The 16,112-nt window shown below is 35.9% G+C and overlaps 2 protein-coding genes across 2 annotated transcripts in view; one reads left to right on the top strand and one right to left on the bottom strand.

Annotated features, from left to right (window-relative positions):
• LOC123532840 (26S proteasome non-ATPase regulatory subunit 11-like) overlaps positions 1-16,112 on the bottom strand; it is a 286,840-nt gene that overhangs the window by 50,811 nt on the left and 219,917 nt on the right. The gene's annotated exons all lie outside the window — the stretch shown is intronic.
• The window catches only part of LOC123531679 (cullin-2-like), a 50,228-nt gene that overhangs the window by 15,351 nt on the left and 18,765 nt on the right, over positions 1-16,112 (top strand). Inside the window, exons 10-15 of the mRNA XM_045312854.2 lie at positions 453-515; positions 2,634-2,762; positions 3,432-3,518; positions 8,139-8,285; positions 9,984-10,061; positions 10,605-10,671. Coding sequence (XP_045168789.2) covers positions 453-515; positions 2,634-2,762; positions 3,432-3,518; positions 8,139-8,285; positions 9,984-10,061; positions 10,605-10,671 — 571 coding nt within the window. The remainder of the gene's footprint in view (positions 1-452; positions 516-2,633; positions 2,763-3,431; positions 3,519-8,138; positions 8,286-9,983; positions 10,062-10,604; positions 10,672-16,112) is intronic.

The raw sequence follows: 16,112 nt of genomic DNA on the forward strand, positions 1-16,112 counted from the left end.
TCTGGTCAGGATCCATGCTGTTCGCTAACAGTTTCTCTGATTGCAATAGGCTTTGAAAGCGAACAGCATGGATCCTGACCAGACTGCGCAGATGCGCAGGCTGGTCTGGATCCTTGCTGGTCGCAAAGCCACTATGTTGGTTTTCCCATGGCGCGGCTCATATATTATGTAGAAATCTATGTTTCAGTAACAGTATTAACCCTTACCCTGCTAAATTTCTATAATGAACTTGTCCATCTTTCAGTTTGGATAGTACCATTGACTGTTAAAAGGGTTGCTTACCAAAAGGTACTAACTGAATGGCGAGCAGTGAAGATCATGATCAGACTGCACAGATGTGCAGGCTGATCATAATCTACACTGGTCGCAGTGGCAGAATCGGTCGTGTCCAGCATGATAAAGGTTAAGGTTTGATACTCTGATACTATAATATAATTGTTTTATATTTGCAGGCATGTGCAACAGCCATTAATTATAAATCCAATCCTAAAATGCCCTGCAGATCACCAGAACTGGTATGTCAACATTGTAATCAGTATTTTATATAACGTCTTGTTAATATTATATGTCATAAAAGAATGAAAAGTGCATTTTGTGTTCATACAGCCGCAGTACTTTACTGTGAAATCATTAATACATGTGTATGACTAATTTTTGTAGATTTCATTTTTTGGGTCTACTCACTAACATCAAAGAATAAAGTGCAGTTCCCTCTCATTTTAGGTTCAGACTCCACAAATTCATATCCCCTTGAAATAGCTGTTTTTGCCCAAACCACAAAATTTCATGCCCACAGATTCACATGATTTCGCAGTATCTGTCCTTTACATGATACTACTGTTTAGTTCTTACATTTTGCCAAATGCTTCAAAGCTTCATAGGCCAGTTTAATTGGAAAGTTTTTTTGTGTCATGCTGTCCTGCTGGAAAAAAATATTGTTTAATTTCTTCCCAGTTTTCAGACTTGTGGAATTTCTGTCATACTTAATTATGTCTCCCCCAGGAGACATATTGTTTTTGCCCTGTATGTCCGTCTGTCCGTCCGTCCGTCCGTACGTCACACTTCATTTCCGAGCAATAACTGGAGAACCATTTGACCTAGAACCTTCAAACTTCATAGGGTTGTAGGGCTGCTGGAGTAGATGACCCCTATTGTTTTTTGGGTCACTCCGTCAAAGGTCAAGGTCACAGGGGCCTGAACATTGAAAACCATTTCCGATCAATAACTAGAGAACCACTTGACCCAGAATGTTGAAACTTCATAGGATGATTGGTCATGAAGAGTAGATGACCCCTATTGATTTTGGGGTCACTTTGTCAAAGGTCAAGGTCACAGGGGCCTGAACATTGAAAACCATTTCCGATCAAAAACTTGAGAACCACCTGACCTAGAATGTTGAAACTTGATAGGATGATTGGTCATAAAGTATAGATGACCCTTATTGATTATGGGATCACTCTGTCAAAGGTCAAGGTCACAGGGGCCTGAACATGGAAAACCATTTCTGATCAATAACTAGAGAACCACTTGACCTAGAATGTTGAAACTTCATAGGATGATTGTACATGCAAAGTAGATGACCCCTATTGATTTTGGGGTCACTCCATTAAAGGTCAAGGTCACAGGGACCTGAACATTGAAAACCATTTCCAGTCAGTAACTTGAGAACCACTTGACCCAGAATGTTGAAACTTAATAGGATGATTGATCATAAAGAGTAGATGATCCCTAACGATTTTGGGGTCACTCTGTTAAAGGTCAAGGCCACAGGGGCCTGAACATGGAAAACCATTTCCAGTCAATAACTTGAGAACCTCTCGACCCAGAATGTTGAAACTTCATAGGATGATTGTTCATGCAGAGTAAATGACCCTTATTGTTTTTGGGGTCACTCCGTTAAAGGTCAAGGTCTCAGGGGCCTGAACATTGATAACCAGTTCTGATCAATAACTTGAGAACCACTTGACCCAGAATGTTGAAACTTCATAGGGTGATTGAACATGCAGAGTAGATGACCCCTATTGATTTTGGGGTCAGTCTATTAAAGGTCAAGGTTACAGTGGCCTGTTCATGTAAAATCATTTTTTGGAAATAACTTGAGAACCACTTGACCTACAATGTTGAAACTTAATAGGATGATTGGACATGAAGAGTAGATGACCCCTATTTTTTTTAGGTCACTTGATCAAAGGTCAAGGTCACAGGAGCCTGAACAGTGACTTGAGAACCACTAGGCCACGAGTGTTGAAATTTAGCGGGATGACTTGACATGCCAAGTAGATGATCCCTATTGCAGCCAACCATCAGTGTCTCTTTGACTTTCGCTCCTGACCCCTATTGACTTCTTGCCTATAGGACTTTGCATTGGGGGAGACATGCGCTTTTTTACAAAAGCATTTTCTAGTTTGTTATATTTTCATTACATGTAGGAATATGGATGATTATCAGGTGTAGCATTATATAGTGTACACGAATATTCAGTATAGACACAAATTGAATGTTTTTACTAGATTATTCTACTACAAAAAAATGTTGTGTTCAGTCACTACAGCAGGGACATTTGGTTGAAAATTTTAATATTGAAAAGTTTGAATACTGGACTGCTCACTGTAAATGTTATCTGTGTGTTTCAGCTTGCAAAATACTGTGATAACTTACTAAAGAAAAGCTCAAAAGGTTCATCAGAAACAGAGTTAGATGACAAACTAGGGAGCTGTATAACTGTGTTCAAATACCTAGATGATAAAGATGTTTATCAGAGGGTAAGTTCCAATGCTTTGACTTGCAGAGAGTTAGTTTCAATGTTAGGATGATAAAAGATGTTTATCAATGGAGAAGTTCCAATATTTAGAAGATAAAGATGTTTATTAGAGGTTAACTTTCAATATTTAGAAGATAAAGATGTTTATCAGGGGGTATGTTCCATTTTTAAGATGATAAAGATGTTTATCAGAGGGTAAAATACAATACTCAGACAATAAAGGTGGTAACCACACGATAAGTTCCAATACTTAAACGATAAGGATGTTTATCATAACAATATTTAGATGATAAAGATGTTTATCAAATGGTAAGTTCCATCATTTTCCTTGGTTTGAATAATTTCCAGATTCTGAGATTGTTTAACAAAAAAATTCAAGTGAGTAATAATCTGAAAGAGTTGTTGTGTAATCATAAGTTATTGCATGTGAACATGTAATTTAGCATAACACAATATACATAATGAATAACAAAAGCAGAAAATTTGGGCTACAAGTAATTACAACATAGATTTCAATCCTTCCTGAAGTCTATAAGACTCGGTATCAATTTTATAGGCGTTTGAGTATTTCTCCAGGATTTCTGTGAAAGAATGAAATGAGTTACCACAAACTATTTTCAGAGCAGACAAAATTAGTTGAAGTTTACTTTATAATTGACGTATTTTACAGCACTATTCAAGAATGTTAGCAAAGAGACTTATACATGGCCAGACAGCTTCCATGGATGCTGAAGAGATGATGATTAATAAACTGAAGGTTTGTGTTTTTATTTTGGCTGGCTAAGTGCTATCTAAATTTAGCCTTATGTATGTTTTAACTAGCTAAGACGGTAATCATTGCATTTTTTTATGTCTGGGGAAAGCGTATCAGGTGCATATCATGTGGTTTATCATTGTCAAGTGATTAAGATGACTATAAGAAGTTTCTGCAAAAATTAAAACTGAATGGTCAGTGAATTTTTAGCTCACCAGAGCCAAAGGCTCAGGGTGAGCTATTCTGATCACTCACCGTCCGGCGTCCAGCATCCGTCCGTAAACTTTTACTTTAAACGACATCTCCTCATAAACCGCTAGGCCAATTTCATCCAAACTTCACAGGAATGTTCCTTGGATGAAGCTCTACAAAAATTATTCAAAGAATTGAATTCCATGCAGAACTCTGGTTGCCATGGCAACCGAAAGAAAAAGCTTTAAAAATCTTCTTCTCAAAAACCAGAAGCCCTAGAAATTAGATATTTGGTGTGAAGCATTGCCTAGTGGACCTCTATCAAGTTTGTTCAAATCATGACCCCGGGGTCAAAATTGACCCCACCCCAGGGGTCACTTGATTTTACATAGGAAAATCTTAAAAAATCTTTTTCTCAAAAACCAGAAGCCCTAGAGCTTAGATATTTGACGTGAAGCATTGCCTAGTGGACCTCTACTAAAGTTGTTCAAATCATGACCCCGGGGTCAAAATTGACCCTGCCCCAGGGGTCACTTGATTTTACATAGATTTCTATAGAAAAATCTTCAAAAATTTTCTAAAAATAAACCAGAAGGCCTAGATCTTAGATATTTGACCTGTACCATTGCCTTGTAGACTTCTACAAAATTTGTTCAAATCATGACCCCCGGGGTCAAATTGACCCAGCCCTATGGGGTTACTTGATTGTACATAGAAAAATCTTCAAAATTTTCTAAAAATAAACCAGAAGGCCTAGAGCTTAGATATTTGACATGTAGCATTGCTTAGTGGACCTCTACAAAATTTGTTCAAATTATGAACCCCCAGGTCAAATTGACCCAGCCCCAGGGGTTATTTGATAGTACATAGGGAAATCTTCATAAATTTGCTAAAAATAAACCAGAAGGCCTAGATCTTAGACATTTGATAGGTAACATTGCCTAGTAGACTTCTACAAACTTTGTTCAAATCATGACCCCTGGGGTCATATTGACCCCGCCCCATGGGGTTACTTGATTGTACATAGAAAAATCTTCAAAATTTTCTAAAAATAAACGAGAAGGCCTAGATCTTAGATATTTGACATGTAGCATTGCCTAGTGGACCTCTACAATATTTGTTCAAATCATGACCCCCGGGGTCAAAATTGACCACGCCCCAGGGGTCACTTGATTTTATATAGGAAAATCTTCAAAAATTTTCTAAAAATAAACCAGAAGGCCTAGATCTTAGATATTTGACCTGTACCATTGCCTTGTAGACTTCTACAAAATTTGTTCAAATCATGACCCCCGGGGTCAAATTGACCCAGCCCTATGGGGTTACTTGATTGTACATAGAAAAATCTTCAAAATTTTCTAAAAATAAACCAGAAGGCCTAGAGCTTAGATATTTGACATGTAGCATTGCTTAGTGGACCTCTACAAAATTTGTTCAAATTATGAACCCCCAGGTCAAATTGACCCAGCCCCAGGGGTTATTTGATAGTACATAGGGAAATCTTCATAAATTTGCTAAAAATAAACCAGAAGGCCTAGATCTTAGACATTTGATAGGTAACATTGCCTAGTAGACTTCTACAAACTTTGTTCAAATCATGACCCCCGGGTAAAATTGCCCCCGGGGGTTACTTGATTGTACATCGAAAAATCTTCCAAAAAATTTCTAAAAATCATCAGTTTGACATTTGAAACGTAGCTCATATTACTCAGGTGAGCGATCCAGGGTCATCATGACCCTCTTGTATAATTTTTATTCTGAGAATTTTGTCTTGGGAAGACTGATGAACATGCACTGTCAGTAACTGGTGTACATGCACCATCCACACTGGTGTACATGCACCTGCCTCGAGCAATATAATGGACACTGTTGTAAATGGATTTTTTCACCCATTGTTTCCTTGTGCCAGAGATAAAAGGTTGTGTTATTTACAACCTATTATGATCTTATACTTTTTCGAAAGCTCTAATCAAAGGGCCATGACTTGTACATAAAATTATGTATGAGCCAGTTTATTGAACCGGAAATGACATTTCATCTTTTTGAGTTTGAGAAAGTTCTACTGAAACAAAAGGTTGTATATGCCACTTGTGACCTAATAAGGTTTCATATTATGTGTGACTGGATACAAGTGTTATATAGTAAACAGGTCGTAAGAAGCAGATACAACCTTTTGTTATAAACAGTTGTGAAAAGGCATATGTACAGTCTCGAAAATAAACAGTTTGATATATTTAATTTTGACAACAGGTTCTGTCAGGAACAGTTTTGGTCAGAAATCTGTAAAACAAAACAAACAGTGTTTTTTTTTCAGTTTTCTCAAAAGTTCTATTTTTCATTTACAACCTTTTATTACGAGAATGTTGGTTTAATTTAAATTATTGATTGGACGAAAGTTGATAGACTTATTAATATATCACATCCATGAAAAAGACTTCCATTGATGTTTTAAAAGGATGCAATTTATTCAGATAAAATTTTATCCAGTCTTCTTTCCCCTGATTTTTAGCTCACCTGTCACAAAGTGACAAGGTGAGCTTTTGTGATCGCGCGGTGTCCATCGTCCGTCCGTCAGTCCGTAAACTTTTGCTTGTGACCACTCTAGAGGTCACATTTTTCATGGGATCTTTATGAAAGTTGATCAGAATGTTCACCTTGATGATATCTAGGTCAAGTTCGAAACTGGGTCACGTGCCGATAAAAACTAGGTCAGTAGGTCTAAAAATAGAAAAACCTTATGACCTCTCTAGAGGCCATATATTTCACAAGATCTTTATGAAAATTGGTCAGAATGTTCACCTTGATGATGTCTAGGTCAAGTTCGAAACTGGGTCACGTGCGGTCAAAAACTAGGTCAGTAGGTCAAATAATAGAGAAACCTTGTGACCTCTCTAAAGGCCATATTTTTCATGGGATCTGTATGAAAATTGGTCTGAATGTTCATCTTGATGATATATAGGTCAAATTCGAAACTGGGTCACGTGCGGTCAAAAACTAGGTCAGTAGGTCTAAAAATAGAAAAACCTTGTGACCTCTCTAGAGGCCATATATTTCATGAGATCTTCATGAAAATTGGTCAGAATGTTCATCTTGATGATATCTAGGTCAAGTTCGAAAGTGGGTCATGTGCCATCAAAAACTAGGTCAGTAGGTCAAATAATAGAAAAACCTTGTGACCTCTCTAGAGGCCATACTTTTCATGGGATCTTTATGAAAGTTGGTCTGAATGTTCACTTTGATGATATCTAGATAAAGTTCAAAACAGGGTCACGTACCTTTGAAAAATAGGTCAATAGGTCTAAAAATAGAAAAACCTTGTGACCTCTCTAGAGGCCATATATTTCACAAGATCTTCATGAAAATTGGTCAGAATGTTCACCTTGATGACGTCTAGGTCAAGTTCGAAACTGGGTCACGTGCGGTCAAAAACTAGGTCAGTAGGTCAAATAATAGAGAAACCTTGTGACCTCTCTAAAGGCCATATTTTTCATGGGATCTGTATGAAAATTGGTCTGAATGTTCATCTTGATGATATATAGGTCAAATTCGAAACTGGGTCACGTGCGGTCAAAAACTAGGTCAGTAGGTCTAAAAACAGAAAAACCTTGTGACCTCTCTAGAGGCCATATATTTCATGAGATCTTCATGAAAATTGGTCAGAATGTTCATCTTGATGATATCTAGGTCAAGTTCGAAAGTGGGTCATGTGCCATCAAAAACTAGGTCAGTAGGTCAAATAATAGAAAAACCTTGTGACCTCTCTAGAGGCCATACTTTTCATGGGATCTTTATGAAAGTTGGTCTGAATGTTCATCTTGATGATATCTAGGTCAAGTTCAAAACTGGGTCACCTGCGGTCAAAAACTAGGTCAGTAGGTCTAAAATTAGAAAAATCTTTTGACCTCTCTAGAGGCCATATTTTTCAATGGATTCATTAAAATTGATCTGAATGTTCACCTTGATGATATCTAGGTCAAGTTCCAAACTGGGTCACGTGCGGTCAAAAACTAGGCCAGTAGGTATAAAAATAGAAAAACCTTGTGACCTCTTTAGAGGCCATATTTTTCATGAAATCTTCATGAAAATTAGTGAGAATGTTCACTTTGATGATATCTAGGTAAAGTTCAAAACAGGGTCACGTACCTTTGAAAAATAGGTCAATAGGTCAAATAATAGAAAAACCTTGTGACCTCTCTAGAGACCATATTTTTCAATGGATCTTCATGAAAATTGGTCAGAATTTTTATCTTGATAATATCTAGGTCAAGTTCAAAACTGGGTCACATGAGCTCAAAAACTAGGTCACTATGTCAAATAATAGAAAAAACGACGTCATACGCAAAACTGGGTCATGTGGGAAGAGGTGAGCGATTCAGGACCATCATGGTCCTCTTGTTTTGTCACCATAACATACATGTATTTTATTTACAGCAAGCATGTGGTTATGAGTTTACCAACAAACTTCATAGGATGTTTACTGATATGACTGTGAGTAATGGTCTTCAAGACGATTTCAGTCAATTCCTAAAGGAAGGTCCTACAGAGCTCGGTCTCAACTTCTCTATACTAGTTCTCCAGGTATGGTTGTTATAATTCAGTCATTTAACCCTTGAACTTGTTTATTTGAAATGATGGTATGTAACCACCACATTAAAGCATAATTTGTAGCAAAACTTTTTTTAGCTCACCTGAGTCATAGGCTCATGGTGAGCTTTTGTGACCGCTCAATGTCCGTCGTCAGTCGTCCATTGTCCATCCGTCAACATTTTCTAAAAATATCTTCTTGAAAACCACTGGGCAGAATTACACCAAACTTCACAGGAATGATCCTTGGGTGGCCCCCTTTCAAAATTGTTCAAAGAATTGAATTCCTTGCAGAACTCTGGTTCAAAAGGAAAAACTTTAAAAATCTTCTTGTCCAAAACCGCATGGCTTAGAGCCTTGCTATTTGGCATGTGACATCATCTAATTGTCCTCTATGAAGAATATTCAAATTGTGCCCCTGGGATGAAAAGAGGCCCGCCCCGGGGTCACAAGTTTTACATAGACTTATATAGGAAAAAAATTAAAAAATCTTCTTTTCTAAAACCACAGGACCTAGGCCCTTGATATTTGGTGTATAGCATCTCCTTGTGGTCCTCTACCAAAATTGTTCAAATTATAACCCTGGGGCGAAAAGAGCCCCTGCCCCGGGTGTCTCCAGTTTTACATAGACTTATATAGGAAAAAACTTCAAAAATCTTCTTGCCTGAAACTGCAAGGCTTAGGCTTTTGATATTTGGTATGTTGCATGGCCTTGTGGTCCTCTACCAAAATTATTGAAATTATGCCCCTGGGGTGAAAAGAGGACCTGCTCTGGGGGTCCCAAATTTAACATAGACTTATATAGGGGGAAAAAATCTTTTTGTCTGAAGGTTCAAGGCCTAGGCCTTTGATATTTGGTATGTAGCATTGCCTAGTGGATCTCTAACAAGATTGTTCAAATTATGCCCCTGGGGTGAAAAGAGGCCCCGCCCTGAGGTCACTTGTTATACGAGTTATATAGGAATAAATACTTAAAAAGTTCTCAGATCATATTTCCTGGACTGTTTAATTATAATTACCTGATGACCCCGAGCTGTTAGGGGTCACTTGACTGTGACCTTGACCTACTGACCTACTTTCTTGTTTTTTAAGATACAGCCTTGAAATTTGGATGACATGTACAGTTTTGCACACTGATCTTAAAACTGACTTTCAGTAACCATGAATGTGACCTACTGACCTACTTTCTAATATTTTAGCATCAGTTTGACATTTTAAACATGTGGCTCATTACTCAGGTGAGCGATTCAGGGTAATCATGACCCTCTTGTTTAATTTTTCAGATAGTCCACCTATGTTTATAGATTGGCTGTTTTAGGCTGGTGCCTGGCCCTTACTGGTTTTATGTATATTGATTGAGTGTTTTAGGCTGGTGCCTGGCCCTTTGTTGTTCTATGTATATATGAATGACTTTATGGTTGAACTTCTATATAATTTATTATATGAATGATCTGTTTTAAGCTGGTGCCTTGCCCTTAGTGGTTCTATGTTTATAAAATTATTGTTTTAAGCTGGGTTCTATGTACATGTATATAAATTGACTGTTTTAGGCTGGTGACTGGTCAGTAGTGACTCTATGTATATTAATTGACTGTTTAAGGCTGTTGCCTTGCCCTAAATATATAAGAATTGACAATTTTAGGCTGGTGCCTGGCCCTTAGTGGTTGTATGTATATAAATTGACTGTTTTAGGCTGGTGCCTGGCCCTTAGGACAGAGCAATCTTCCTACATTTGCAATACCTCAGGAACTAGAGAAAAGTGTTAGTGAGGTAAGTATAATTAATAGCTTATTTAAATAGATAGGTAATAGCTTAACAGATGGTGAAAAACTAAGGCTGGTAAAGGTTGGTAGTTCTAGACCTATCTGAGTCTGAAGTAGTGCCCAAAGGTGCACCTAGGGGCCTTCCACTGCCATTAAAAGCTGGAAACTCATTATATGACCTCAAGTTTGTCACTTTGAAAAGAACTAATTGAAGGTCCTTGCTGGTTTTCTTGTGAACAACTTACTTTCTCCTTTATTAGAATCCTACAGCATTATTAGGTAATCTATCTGAATGACAGTTTGAATTATATATCTGATGTTTACTAAAATATTTCAGAAGGCTATTACAGTTGAAACTCGATATCTCGAACTGGCTTATCACAACATTCCAGTTCTGTTGAAGACATTATCAAGTCCCGTCCCGAAAAAACACGCACAAAATGCCAAATTTCGGTTAACTCGAAGCCAAACGCTTGATCCCTTTGAATTCGAGATACCGAGTTTAGACTGTATTTCAATTTGTATTTCAACTAGCATTTCATCTTTTCAGTTTGAAAAATTTTACAACAGGAAATATAGTGGTAGAAAGTTAACTTGGATGCACGCACTTTGTACAGGTAAGTCTACACTATTGTTTACTAGTTTACTACATATTTATTTACCTACTCCTTTAAGAAGAATTCGAGTCATTTTAGGTTTTTAGGGAAAGTGACAGATACAGAAGATGCACAAGTTCCAGAGGCTGCTCTTTGTTCTTTCTTGAGCAAAATGTAAAAGACCCTACATGGGACCTCAGCTAGAACTCACATCCAAAACTCTGTTAGTCTTTTAAGTTGGAGGAGCAGTGATTCTGCCTTTGTGACCAGTGCAGACCAAGATCAGCCTGCACGTCCGTCTTCAGTCAGGGAATTTTCAGTGCACACCCCTTCAAAAAATAAATGGTATTGCCCAAATTGAATGATGGACCAGTCCATTTTAGAAATTTAGCAGGCTAAAGGTTATGTTGGAGGAGCATCTCACTATCTCATTTCATAGTGTGACTACTTACCACTGGGCCTTTTTTGTCTGCTACACTTTCTAGGATGTGCAGTCATTAAACTTAAAATGACAAATAGCATCACGTCTGGTTAGCTCGGGACAGCGCAGATCACGGGTAACAAGTTTTATCCTTGGGAAGGCCATATATTCTCTGTGACAATTGATAAAATACTGCTGGAAAACAGTGCCTAACCCAAAACAAACATAAAGAAAAAGATAAATAGAGTGTCAAACTGACAAGAACACATGTTCAGCTAAGATGAGACAAGCCTATGTTCAGACATTCCTTTATAAGCATGGGTTTCTTTTCTGTAAACTGTATTTGAGCGTCAGGGTTCGCACAGACTTGAAAACTCCTTGAATTTCAAGCTGCTAGATGAAAAGTACTTGAATTTGCAAAAACCTCCTTTAAACTCCTTGAATTCGTTTCTTGCCTTGAAAACTGCTTGAAAAGTGCTTGATTTTATGATAAAAGTCTTTGAATTTCCTTCTTCAGAAATTTTGGTCAGCTTAATAAAAATAGATCGTAAAAGACGCTTGGTATATGTACGCATCGCCATGTTTTATGTCTACATAACCTATGTGTACCGTACGATACGGGTTTTAAACAGACTGGGACTAGGAAAATTACGACGTGTAAAAATTACGGACACCATTTCCGTTACCGATATCGAAGAAAATGTGTATTTTCAACAAAAAGTGGCTTGTATCCTATCCATGGCTGGTCGAGCACGAAAACAAACGGAAAGCCATGTGCAAATATTGTAACAAAGTTATTGACATTAGTTCAATGGGTGAATCGGCGCTGAAATCGCACGTCAAGTCTGAGAAGCACAAGAAAAATGTACCTGATCGAGAGTCACCCACGGCCACTCTTGATGTGTTTACTATTCCACCTTCGCCCCCAGCAGCCAGAGGCACCTAAAACTTGATCTTATATGACATGATAAGTCGCTGTTGATGTAAGAAGTGTTGATCAATTGTTTGCCAGTCATTTTGTGTGTGATAAAGTGTTGATCAATTGCAAATTGGAACTTTATAGAAAAACTTATACAGGTCTGGTTTCATTGCCCGAAGGAGCTATATAGCTAGAACGAGCTAAAATAGCTCGTTCTAGCTATATATCGAACAAAAGAAGGGTACAAAACCGTCTTTTTTCATATTTATCCGAATTATCGAAAGTAGACGGAACGTATGTCACTCGCTTTTCACTTGTACTTGGCAATATGAAATGTTTTGTCAACATCAAACCTCCACTTTTTTTAGGAAATCTGGCGTAAAAAACAAGGGCTTTTGAATAACACCTACAATATGGGGTGAAAAACATATAAATAGATAAATGTCACTGAAAATTAAGCTGTTACACGATTTCTGTTCAACTTCCGCATCCTGGTGACCCTTGATCATACGGATTCAGCAGCTAATTTAAACGAATTCTTTGTTTTTTATTAATTAACTACAGGGTGTTCCCGTAATTAAATTGGTTTTTAATTTATTTTTTTATTGTTTGTTTTTTTCTCAAAATGTTTATTTCATTCCATCATATGACTTCCTGTACACGGGTTTTGGACTTCCTGTACACGGGTTTTGTGACCTTCAGACGATTCATATCAATTTTCCAGTGTCTGTCTTAAGCGTTTTTCAGTGCACTATGGTGAGTTTTTTTAATAATGATAATTGTAATAATTAAGAATTACCATAAACATATTCACATAATTATTTCTGTTACTCGTCCTCCGTACATTCGTCTTCATCCTCTGAAATGTTAATAAAGATACTTAGATCATCTCAATTTTTTTATAATAATAATAGTGTATATTACAATATATTTAATGTGACATCATCTTTTAGAAAACAAAGGGCAAAACCCTGGAAAGAATGTAAAGGGTCAAAATAAAGAGCAAAAAACCACCAAAAAGGTCGTGGTAGTGGAATACTAATGATGCTGGGGGAAAAAGGGCAAGATAGTATAAAGGAAAGGCCTACTTTTTTAAAAAGGAAAAAATTCATTACCGTGTCACTTTCAACGCTTTTAGAATTCTCTAAAGAAATACCACTTCCTTAAAAAAACATCAGCTTTCTTTTTTAGTTTTCCTGCATATGTATATATAAAAATGGCTTAAATTAAAAAATTTTTCTAAAACCCCTTTTAAGTTTGAAGTTATTTTCTTTTCATAATAAATAAAAACCTGCGTATTATTCTGTTTTATGTAGTAAAAAAAGAAACATGCGCGCGGAATACATTGCACCTTATGGGTTGTGATAATTTATGATTAAAGGTTGTTACTATGAAAAAAGAAGATTTAGTCTGCTGGAAGGGAAAATCGGGTGTTGTGGAATTGGGAAAAAAGAAAGGGATGTTCAATGGTATGTTTTTTACAGTGAAATAAAATAATAATAATAATGACGTTTTAATTAGAGAAATAAAAAGGTTAGTTTTTAAAAATGTTTTCCTTTCTTTGGGTTTTTTTTTCTGTTGTTTCTATATAGTAGTTATACGCTTTCTTTTTTAATTTTTAAAAATATTATTAATTACATTGAAAAATCAACGGTAAAATTTCATAAAAATGGCTATTTTTTACAACTGTGGGGAAATTCTAGTACCCCGCATACCCCAGTCAAAACAGGGCAGTGGCACTTGAGAGTTGCAGCCTTCACCCTCTTTGGTTCCGACCCCCCCGAAAAGTACCAGAAGAGGAAGCTATTCACGAAGGGGGAAAAAAAAAAAAAATGTGACTTTTGTAAAGAAGTCCGCTTTTAAAAAAAAGACTGTGGCTCAATTGCGGTAAGGAAAAAATGTGATTTTGGGGCCCCATACGCTGTGTGTTGGTATTGTTGTAAGATAAAAGTGTTTTGGAAGACATCAAATTTTTTTCCCCCTACCACTTAAATCGTCATGAAATAAAAATTTCTAATTTATGATAAAATAAAATAATTTTTTGTATGGTTTAATCATTTTACCTCTTTTTTTTTGCCACGAGTCTCTAAAACAAAACCCCTCGTCAGTGTTCCCATTTTTGGGAAATGTCACTGGCCTTCCCTATAATGTCGTTATCTGTTTTTTGGGTTTTTTTTTCAATAGCAAAAATTTTTGGTAGATCAAGGGGTGTTGTAAAACTGGCGTTAAAGAAAAACCCCTTCCCGGCCCCTTTTCCTTTTAAAATGGTCCCAGGTATGCTTTTAATTTCTTACGGTTTTTTAATCTGATTAAACCCAAAATAGTTTTCGCCAGAAATGTGTGGGTCACTAAATAAAGTAATTTTGTGTTTTTTTTAAAGATTAAATTTTTATTCATAAACATTTTAGCTAAATGTAAAATTTTGTTTGCATTTATTACTTAGAAAAATGAATTTGGTTCAGTAACTTAAAAGGTTTTATATAGTCATCAAAATATGTTTCGACTTTGGGTGTCCCTTTACTCCATATCATAAACGAATAAAACAAAAGCTACAAAATTTCAAAGCCCTAAACAGAAAGCGATGGGTATGTGTAAACGACGTGGTAATAAAAAATTAAAAGTGCATAGGTGACTTTGGGGTTTGGGAAAAAATCTTTTTTTTTTGGTTTTCATTCTATTGTATTTGTCTGCCCACGGGGAAACCATAGTTATTAATTTTTTTTGAACGTAATTAAGTATCATTAGGATAATTTTGAAAATGTCCTACGTATCTTAAAGAAAAATTTATATAAACGTTGTCTTTAATCCACCCCGCATTTATAGGGCCCAATATAAAAACCGCGTCGTTGCTTTAACGGCCAAATTGGCTTCAAATATTGGTTGGAAATAAGAATGTGTCGGCCCGCACGGAAAAAGGTTATGGGGCCGGGACACAAAAGACATTGGCCCGAAAAGGCACGTTATTTGTCCATCTAAAAATGATTCGGTCGATTTGGAAATTTTTTTGTTTATCAAAAGTTGTGTTAAAAAAAAAACTTTAAAAAATTGGGAGTAATTTTTCTTGGAACTGTGTGTCTCGCATCTTTTGTATGACTCTTTTAAAATTTTTTTGAATAATTTTTAATTTAGAAAGCTTTATTTTTAATTCTTAACACTATTAAAATGTTAAATTAAATTTTTAACCTATTTTATTTTCAATATTTATTTTTAATTCAAATATTTCTATGGCGGCTTTTTTATAAAAATAAAAATGCTATTAATTATTACCCCCCTTTTTTATGAAAAATTTGATAAATACGTCTACAATTTTTTTTGGAACCTAGTTTTTTTAAATTTTGGGCTTCTCTATTTGTTTAAAAAAAATTTGACATAAAAAAAACTATAAACTTTTTTCAGATTTTATCAAAAAATTATAAAAATATGTTTTTACAAAATTTTACATCCGGTGTCAATCGCGTCAAAATGTTACATGTTTGATGTCGATCTCCCGATTTAAATTTTTTGCGGCACTCAACTGCGGATGTGGGGCCCACTCGGTTTTTTGCGACATTCCGCTTTTAGTTATGGGGCCGTATAGTCTGTGGCTGTGAAAGGTTTATTTTTTAAAAAAATTTTTCTTTTTATATACAAATTTTGGGGAAAAATGTAAAGCACGAAAGGCAATTAGCAAACATTTTGAAAAAACCCTATATTCTTCTCTTGATTGCTTAAATATCTAAGGCTTCTTTTTTTCACCCCCCATTAAAAGTTTCCGTGGAAAATCTCGAGGGTTTCGGTTTAAACTTTTGGCATGCACATCTCTTTAAATGTGTTTTCTTTATTTTAAAAAATTAAAAAAATACTGTTAAAGGAAGTAAAAACCCTATTTCATTTATTACTTTAAAATTTTTTTAAAAAGGGGTTGATTTAAAAAATAAAAAAATTTTTTTAATATTTTTTTAATTTAAAATTTTGGGGGTTTTTACCCAGTGTTGAGAATGCGTGGTGGTCTGGTGTTTTCAAATAAGTTATTTCATTTTAATATATAGGCAATGCGTTTTTAAACATACTCAAGGCTGCCATCTTTTTTAAAATAAATCGTCTGTTTGCCTAAAAATGTGTATTATTATATATTTGCGGCGG

This window comes from Mercenaria mercenaria, chromosome 11, assembly GCF_021730395.1.
Source record: "Mercenaria mercenaria strain notata chromosome 11, MADL_Memer_1, whole genome shotgun sequence".
Lineage (NCBI taxonomy): Eukaryota > Metazoa > Mollusca > Bivalvia > Venerida > Veneridae > Mercenaria > Mercenaria mercenaria.